The 8,974-nt window shown below is 60.2% G+C and overlaps 1 protein-coding gene across 1 annotated transcript in view; it reads right to left on the bottom strand.

Annotated features, from left to right (window-relative positions):
* SLC4A1 (solute carrier family 4 member 1 (Diego blood group)) overlaps positions 1-8,974 on the bottom strand; it is a 17,540-nt gene that overhangs the window by 2,716 nt on the left and 5,850 nt on the right. Inside the window, exons 5-19 of the mRNA XM_006167358.3 lie at positions 8,068-8,248; positions 7,840-7,975; positions 7,340-7,463; positions 7,101-7,176; positions 6,790-6,971; positions 6,176-6,386; positions 5,764-5,976; positions 5,441-5,589; positions 5,146-5,340; positions 4,072-4,245; positions 3,588-3,677; positions 2,880-3,046; positions 2,174-2,427; positions 303-472; positions 46-219 (exon numbers count right to left, since the gene is read on the bottom strand). Of these exons, the coding sequence (XP_006167420.1) occupies positions 46-219; positions 303-472; positions 2,174-2,427; positions 2,880-3,046; positions 3,588-3,677; positions 4,072-4,245; positions 5,146-5,340; positions 5,441-5,589; positions 5,764-5,976; positions 6,176-6,386; positions 6,790-6,971; positions 7,101-7,176; positions 7,340-7,463; positions 7,840-7,975; positions 8,068-8,248 (2,496 nt within the window). The remainder of the gene's footprint in view (positions 1-45; positions 220-302; positions 473-2,173; positions 2,428-2,879; positions 3,047-3,587; positions 3,678-4,071; positions 4,246-5,145; positions 5,341-5,440; positions 5,590-5,763; positions 5,977-6,175; positions 6,387-6,789; positions 6,972-7,100; positions 7,177-7,339; positions 7,464-7,839; positions 7,976-8,067; positions 8,249-8,974) is intronic.

Genomic DNA, 8,974 nt, shown 5'->3' with positions numbered 1-8,974 from the left:
CCTCTCTGCAGCTCCTTCTGCCCACAGGCCCAGGGGGCCACTCACACACTGTAGCTCCAGGTTCCTGAAGATGAGCGGCAGCAGGAGGCGCCGCAGGGGCACCGTGAGGATGAGCACGAAGGGCAGGGCCAGCGAGGCAGGCGTGGATTTCACCACCCACAGCACTGCCAGGCAGATGATCTGGATGCCCGTGAACAAGTGCATGCGCCAGGTCTTCACCTGCAGGCCGGGGCTGGGGTCAGTGTCTGCCCTGCCGCAGCACCCCCACCCACCCCGGGCTCCGCAGCCGGGCAGCCCCGTACCCTCTTGACATAGGGTACATCCGGGTGGTACTTGGGCGGCTTGAGCAGAAGCAAGATGCGGTCAAAGAGCTGGATGCCGCTGAGGGACGTGACCCCCATGTAGAGGAAGATGCCGAACAGCACAGCCAGAGGGATGCGGGACAGGATGGGCTCCATGAGGATGGACAGGCCTGTGGGGAGGACCACACACTCTCAGCCAGGCCACCCAGAGTCCGGGGCCCGTGGGGGCAGAGCGGGCATCTGGGGCTGGGGCAGAAAACCACTGTTCCATATGGAGCCTTTTCGATGGGATCTCTCAGTAGGTACTACCCCCACTTTACAGTGGGGGACACAGGCCAGCAGGGAGTCAGACTCCTGCGTGCCGTGCTTAAGCCCATTCCCTTAACCTAGTGGGGGTCATGGAGCTCAGAGAACCCCACTTTCTTCTCACCCCCATCCAGAGTACCTCCACCACCCTCTGCCTAACCAAATCATAACCCCCCTCCTAGCAACATCAATTTCTCCTCTTTTTTTTTTTTTTTTTCCTTTTGGAGAGGTTTTTGCTATAGGGCGCATGCGCCTGCCAGACAGACAGAGAGAGACAGAGAGACAGAAATCGAGAAATCACCTCCCAGGGGGTATGGCCACAATCCCTTCTCCTCCATTCTCCTCTTGGGATCTTGGGCACACACGCACATGCGCCTGGCGTGAGTTTTAAGCCACCGGGTCCGGGATGCGAACCACAGTCAATTACATGGGAGTCCAACCACATAGCCATTACACTAACTGCTGGTCCCTCAGCTTCTCCTCTTAAGGAACTTCCCAGGCCAGGTGACGTGGTGCTTAAGGCGCTGGACCCCAACATGGCCAACTGTGGTCCAAGTCTTAGATCCGGTGGCTTGAAAACCATGCCAGGCGCATGTGTGTGCATGCCCAAAATCCCAGGAGGAGACAGGAGGAGAAGGGGTTGTGACCCTGGGGGTACGTTCTCCCTCTCCCTCTCACTATCTCTCTCTGGTGAGCACATGTGCCCTATAAACCAAACCTAAAAAAAAAAAAAAAAAAGGAAAGAAAAGAAAAGAGAAGAAAAGAGAAGAAAAGAAAAGAAAAGAAAAGAAAAGAAAAGGAAAGAAAAGAAAAAGGAAACTTCCCTAGGGCCACCACATAGGCAGTTCCTCGATGCTGAGGCCACATGGGAAAGTCCTAAGTTTGTGTCCGAGGTCTCCTCTGCACATCAGGCCCACGGCATGCAGAATGAGCCGGCCCGGCTAAGGCTGGGGGTAGGACCATGGCATGAAGGGCCTGGTGTGGTGCCTATCTCCCTCTGCCTCCCTCTCATGGAAGAAATAAATAAAAATTGATTTAAAAATAAACTTTCCTGAACTCTCCTTGTGAGCATGACACTGCCCACCTGACCAGCTGGGCCCTCATCGGCTCCAGAGGGTCGGTCTGCCCCATGACCCGTCCGTTTTTCGCCCTCGCTCCCCAGCCAGACTGTGCCACAGCATTGTCCCTCCCATCAATCATAGGACAGCAGAGCTGCCTGAAGGTAACTCGGGGGCATCTAACAAACCCTCCAACCGTGCAGAGAGGGAAACTGAGGCTTAGAGACACAGAGGGGTCTGAGCTAGCAGCGGGGCAGGGCTGGAGCCCACAGTTCCTGGCACTTCTGTTGGTTGAGCTCAGAAGGCAGGGCCTGGTCTGGAGGACGTCAAAATGGAGGTCTTTCCTTCTTCCCCTGCTCAGATGCCCACCCCAATGCCTTGGGCATTGACTCCAGGGTTCCCTCATGTGAGTCACTGATGCTGGGAGCTGTGGGCAGTGGCTATGCAGGGATCTGACTGCAGGAGCCACAAGGGCGGGGGGCCAGGGCTGGGGCAGCCCTCACTCACCCACAAGCACAGAGACCAGGAGCCCACTGATCCGCTGCTCCTTGACCTCCTGGATCTGCGCTGCAGCCCCTGGAGTGCTGGCCTTGCCCATGACGGTGAGGGCGTTGGCGTGGGTGACAGAGCGCACAGTGGTGGCGCTCAGCCAGGGCATCCCAAAGAGAGCAGCCACCCCGCCCATGCCTACGACCAGCAGCAGGTCCAGGTGGAAGCCAGAGCCCTTGACCATCTTGCGCTCGGGTTTGCTGACAATCAGCCTGGGGTGGGGGAGGGGGGAAGGTTAGGGTAAGCAGTGGCCCCCCTTCCTGCTGTCTGCACCTCTTCCATCTCCCCCAGACGTGGGTCTCTCTGGACCTCAGTTTTGCCTTCTGTGCCCATCTCCTGCATTCCTCACTCCCTCCTGGCCCTTCTGGAGAATCCACTCCAGGAGCAGAAATGTCTTTAGAACCGCCACCGCAGATTCGCTGAAGCCAAAAAGCTTCAGCTTCCGGGTGTGCTGCCTGTACAAGCCCTTCCAAGACCCATCACCTACTTCCATAGTCCTGTTCTCATTCTTTTTCTTTAATAGGGCTCTCCAAATGATGCGTCAGGCCCCACAAAACCCAGACCTGCCCCGAGCATCCACCACTCCTGTTAGTCAGTCCCTGGTCTCTTCCTGCCGGGACCCACTCCCTTCCCTACCTCTGGGCCCAGCGCCCCCAGCTCTTACGTGGTGATCTGGGACTCGAGGAAGATGAGGATGAAGACCAGCAGAGCAGGCAGAGCGGAGGCGAACATCATCCACAGAGGGAAATTGGTGAACAAGCCCAGCGGGTGGATGACCCAGCCCCGGGCTGAGGAGTTGGACACTGTGAGGCCACTGGGCACCGAGAGTTTCTGTGGGAGGGGGCAGCTAGTGAGGACACCAGGGACAGGGCATGGGGAGAGTGGAGGCAGAGGGAACCAGGGGCCTACAGGCCAGGGCCTTGGGCTGGGGGCACTCAGGGACTTATAAATATCGAGCACCCGCTCTGTCCCCGACCACTGCACTGAGCCCTCTACACACATTTTCTCGTTTCCCACTTTACAGACAAAGACACGGGACCAGAGAGGCTATACAGTTGCCCCACATCACACAGCTGTTTGGTGGAGAGCTGAGATTTATACCCAGATCTGCCTGGCTCCAAGCGGACTCTTTCTTGCTGTCCTGGGTGAAGAAGTAAAGGGGTGACCCAACCCAGCCCCTAGCTTTGGCCGAAGGGGTCCCATGAGAGTGTGGGGAGAACAGGAACCCCTCCCCCAGGGGAGGCAGACATGGGTAGAGGCAGTTCTAGCTGGCTTTAGGTTCAGGAAAGCTGTCAGGAGGTGTGGCTGGGGAGAGGACATGAAGACCCAGGTGGGAGTGTCATGGGGCTTGATGTCTGGGAACAGGCCTCACCTGTGTGTAGGTGTCCTGGATGAAGGAATCCACCAGGACCATGATCAGGATGGAGATGGGGACCCCGAAGTCCCCAATGACCCGACGTAGCTGGGGGCAGAGAGAGCAGCAGTCAAGGCCCAGTTGCTCCCCACACCTGCCCTGGCTCCTGCCCACATCCCTCAGCATCTAGTGCCCTGATCTTCACTTTGCCTGTAACTGCCTCCTTCTTCTCCCCCTGGCTCAGCCCCACCCCTGGCCCCACAGCTTCTTCACCCCCTCCCAAGAGCTGTCTGGTACCCTGCTGGGTTCTCAGCCTGGCCGTGCTGTGAAAGGGAGCTGGGCTTGCAGCTGGGCCTCAGAGAGGAACCCGGGTAAGGACAGAGCCAGGAGGACTGGGACAGGGAATCGAGGATAGGAAGGGGGGCTCTGGGCACTGGGGAAGTTGGGGGGATGGATTAGGATAGGGCAGTGGCGACAAGGACAGAGAGGAGGGTGTGCTGACCTTGCCAGGGAAGTAGGAGCTGTTTTTGAACTTGCGCAGCATCATGGCGAAGAAGAAGGTGCCGGCCATGAGCACCAGGGAGAGGAGGGCTGTATTGGGCAGGGGGGCCTGAGGTTTAGGCACTATCACCACATTGTGGTCATAATCCTTCTGCAGTGGGTGATCCTGGAAGATCTGCAACAGAAAACCGAGGCAGCCTGTTCCCTCCCAGGAACTAGATCTCCCCAGCACTCCCCTCCATCCATCACCGTCCGTCTATCCCCCGTCCTCCCATCCGCCCGTCGTCCATTCATTCATCCATCTATCCATCTTCTTCCTTGACTGACATGGCCAGAGGGGCAGTGGACTTCTGCGGCTTGGTTTGCAAAAACTGAGACTAGGAGAGGCTTGGGTGGGGCGGGGCCTGGAGGCAACGAACGTAGGCGTGTGCACCCAAGACCCGGGGGAACATGAGAAGGCCGGAGGGCAGGAAACAAATGCCAAGGGGGTTTCTAAAAAGGGCTTAACAGCCCTGGAAACAGAAAGAGCCATCGGAAAACAGAATCAGGGGAAGGCGTAGTATCCCCCTCCCGCCACAGGGAAAACAGATTCAGGGCAGGCATAGCCGAAGACGACGGGCCCGAGAGCAGGTCGCAAGTCCTGTGGGCAAGCGCCCAAGTTAGCAGGGACTTCGGAGCTCCAGAGCCTCCACTCCCTGGCAGTGCTGTTTCCACACTCAGTCTCACACACTTGCTGGCCGGTAAGTCACATCGTCTGTGATCGTAACCATGGGTACGGGCACACAGGGGTGCCCTCTCTCACACACAGTCACTGCATAGTCATGGCAAGAACACTGGGCCATAAAGGAGCAGATGTCAACACGTATGTGGTCACAGCCAACACAGCTACACTGCTCTGTGTGCGGATGTGAACATACACTGACACACACGGCCCAGTCCTACGCAGTCATGTGCCCACGCACAGTCACGGGGTTATGTGCACAGGTGGAGACATGGCCACACAATGCCACCCTGACACATGCGCACTGACGCACAGTCACACACGATCTTGCACACGCACTCCTGTTGTCCCGACCTTGATCAGCTTGGAGAAGGTCTCGTAGATGAAGATGAGGGAGATGAGGAAGGAGAAGATCTCCTGAGTGTAGCGGGAGATGAAGCGGACGAGGAAGCTGCCCTCGAAGGCCACCACCAGCACCACCAGCAGGATGAGCCAGAAGCCGATCCACGCACGGCCCACGATGTACTCCAGGCCGTTGCTCTCGCAGAACTGTGGGGCAGCCGACAGACAGGTCAGACGGACGGGGCTCAGGCACCGAGCCTCGGGGTCGGCTACAGGTCGGGGTCAGAAGTGGCCAGGACGGAGCTACCGAGAAGAAGGCTTCCTCAAACACCAGCAGGGGCCCCGAGAAGCCGACCACGAGCAGGGGCTGAGCGCTCAGTAGGGAGAAGAGAATGCCCTGCACCGCGGTGGAGATGAGCAGCTCCGACACCCCCATCTGGTTCCGGGTCTTTTCTCCTGTGGGGAGAGGTCACAGTGAGCTCAAGGTCAGGAGGTCATCTTCAGGGGCTCAGGGCAAGTCAGAGCAGGCTGATGAAAGGGTCTGGTATCAGGGTTGGGTCAGGTGTCAGGGCTGAGGCAGAGGCCAGAGAGTGAGAGGTGGGAGTTAGGGGGACGGGAATCGACACTGACCCAGGAGGCCACCGAAGGTGATGGCAGGTGACAGGGCAGCAAAGTAGATGAAGATGACAGCAGCCAGGACCTGGGGGCTGAGAGCGTCTGTGATGTCGCTCAGGTAGTGCGGGTAGCGGCGCCGGATGTCACGCACCAGGCCCCCAAAGAGCCGGCCTGTCCGCTTCAGAGGGTCATCTGGGCCACCGGGTTCCCGTAGGCCCCCATTCAAGTCTGTGGCAGAGGAAAGGACCAAGGTCATGGGGAGTGGCAGGGGTGAGGAGAACCGAGGGGGTGAGAGCAGCATTGTCTGGTGGGAATGTGGTGGCCCGGAGGCTGGGACGCGTCCAAGGTAGGGAAGAGGGCAGGCTGCGCTGGGGTGTCCCAGGGTCAGAGGGGGCTCACAAAACCTTGGCCTGGGCAGGGCAGGTACCTAGGCCCTTGTAGAAGCTGGGGTCCGGCTTGGCAGCACTGGTCAGGTAGCGCCTCCGAAGCAGCTCTCTCTGCACGGGCACCAGACTGAGCAGGGCCTGCTCAGAGGGGACGTCCGTGGGAGGCAGCACCAGGCTGCAGTCCAGAAAGCCCTCCAGGGAGCGCACCAGCTCCCCCTGGCTCTGGGCCAGGTAGGCATCTGTGCGGAACACCTGAGGGCAGGAGAGGGGTTCAGGGCTGCCCTGCACGGCCAGGGCCTCCAGGAACCTGAACTCATCCAACTCCCATGGCCTCCCACCCCTATTCCTCGTTAATACTGGGCGTTGAGTGAGGAAAGGGGGAACTGGAGCCAGCAAGGTGGGTTAGGCAGACCCAACCAGGCCAGGCCAGACCTCTCTGGTCAGAACCAGGTTAGAGAGGCCAGGCTAGGCCAGCCCAGCCTGAGCAAACCAGATGGAACCTGCCGGATCAGCCGGAGCTAGGCCAGAGGGGATAGAAGCAGCCGAACTAACCTGAATGGGTCCAACTACCAACCCCAAAGTAACCCAGGCCGGGGAATGGGCCTCAGCCTCCACCAGCTCCCTGGCTCCAGCACCCACACCAGTCCCTCCTCACCCTCTCTGACATGAGGGTGGCGGCCGCCCGACCGAGCTGCGTGTAGTCGGTGTGCGGGGCCTCGGGCCCCAGCAACACGAAGAGGAAGCGCACGGGCACGGGCAGCTCCACGGCCTCCAGCTCCGCGGCCTCCTGCAGCCGCACGAAGCCCAGCACCGGGTGCTCCAGGAAGGCAGCGCGGCCTGCGAGGGGCAGACCACAGGGTGAGGCCAGGCTGAGGGGCAGGGTGAGGGTTCGCAGGGGGAGGCAGGTGGGACAGGACAGGAGGCAGAAGCGGGGAGCATGGAGAGGTGAGGGAGAGAGGCTCTTACCCACTAGCACCAGGGTAGCCTCTGAATCCGGGGGAATCTTTTCCAGAATTCCAGACGGTGAGCGCCCTTCCTCTCCCTGAGGGATGGAAGGTGGTGAGGGGAGTCCTCAGGCCACTCTGAACCCAGAGACCAAGCAGCCAACCCTGACCCCTCTCTCCTTGCCGAACCCATTCTCCCTTCTAACCGTGTACAGGTCAGGGCTTTGGAGTTCTTTCTACATGGCCCTGCGGCAGCCTCACCTGCTCACAGAAGAGCTGCCTCTCCAGTGAGGGGTGTTGGGGGAGCAGAGGCTGCGAGGGGTCCCCAGAGCGTGTCAGGACTGCAGGCTTCACACCCCCCAGGGCCTCCAGCTCTCCAGCGTGGCTGCAGGACATACAGAGATGAGAACTAGGTGAGCTGTCTGAGCGGAGAGTGGGGAGGGACCGAGGGTAGACATCAAACAGGGCTTCCAACTAGACCAGAGACCCCTGGTGGAAGGGGAATCAAAGCCGCCCCTCAAAGGACATCCTGAATGTAAGTGAGCGCCCTCTGTCTAGATGACTAGGTGGGATGAAAAGAAGGGATGGGGGAAAGGCCCTGAGGGTCCGCCCTCCTGCCCTGCAGCCCCTACTCTGAGCCCGGGACCGCTCCTTTCGCGGGGTCAGAGGTAAGAAGAGTGATGGGAGAGGGGCTTTCTGGAGCAGCTGGGCAGGAGGTGCGCCCACGGGGTGTGAGTCCAGGCCCTGGCAGGCAGGAGCACCTGTGTCTGAGCAGCAGAGCCCGCAGCAGCTCCTCTCGGTCCTGGGGCCGGATCTGCTCCTCGTAGATAAGCCTGTCCAGCAACTGGTTGGCCACCCCGGCCAGAGAGGTCTCCTGCAGGTCCAAGAGGACGGTGCCTGCAGGCAGTGGAGGTTGAGCCAGGTCCCGAATCACGCTCCCTCCCAACAAGCCTCACGTGTAGGAGTCACAGAGGGTCCAGCCAGCTCACCCTTGGAGAAGACCCTCTGCAGCTCTAGAAGGCTCCAGAAGGTGAGGTAGGACAGGTGTGGGCGGCCCCAGGTCCCGTCCTCCCCCAGGTTCTCTTCCAGGCGCACCCAGCGAGCTGCCTCCATCCATCGCAGCTCCTGGTTCTTCTCGTCCATCACGAGTTCCTGCAGCTCCACGTAGACCTGCGGCCCAGGCCCGAGTTAGCCCCTCAGGCCCCCGGCGGAGCGGCAGACAGACCGAGGGGTCTTGGCCCCAGGGGCTGAACCTTAAGCAGAGCACAAGGAGATGCCCGAGGGTCCTGTGGGCACAGCCCACACCTCGGCTCTCTTCCCCAGCTCCCTGACCAGGCCCTCTCGGCACTTTGGGAGGCCTTTGGAGAACCTCCAAACCAGAGGGGTTCTGGAGTGGCCACTTGGAAGGGAGAGGGAAGGGAAGTTGGGGCCTGGTGGCAATGCCGAAGGGGCTGTTGGAGACCCTGGGTCAGTCTCTGGCCTCTAAGACTGTTGAGTGGGTGTGCGGCTCGGCCTGTCCTCGGGGACAGGAGGGCCACGTTCTCGACTTAGCCTAGGTTAGGCTCAAGTTCCTAACGGGCTAGACTGTCTGCCACCTAGCAGGGAGCTGGGGACCCCGGGCGGGCGGGTGGGTGGAAAGGGGCATGTATTTAATTCTGTGCTTTCCCAGTGAGTACCTGACAGCCCACCCAGGGCCTGAGCAGGAACCCTGACCTCAGCAGTCAGATTATCTCTGCCCAGGTTGCTCCAGAGGTGTGCCCAGACGTCCCGGCTCAGCGGGGACATCCTCTTCCCCTCCAGCTATTTCCTGGGACCCCACTCCTTCTCTGCCTGTTTGTAGGTTTCCCCTAGCCTGTGCCCCCCCCCCCCCCCCCCTTCCCTGGGGGGACCGACCCG

This window comes from Tupaia chinensis, unplaced genomic scaffold, assembly GCF_000334495.1.
Source record: "Tupaia chinensis unplaced genomic scaffold, TupChi_1.0 Scaffold144741_1, whole genome shotgun sequence".
Lineage (NCBI taxonomy): Eukaryota > Metazoa > Chordata > Mammalia > Scandentia > Tupaiidae > Tupaia > Tupaia belangeri.
The sequence above is the reverse complement of the archived record's forward strand: the minus strand, read 5'-3'. Positions and strand labels throughout refer to the sequence as shown.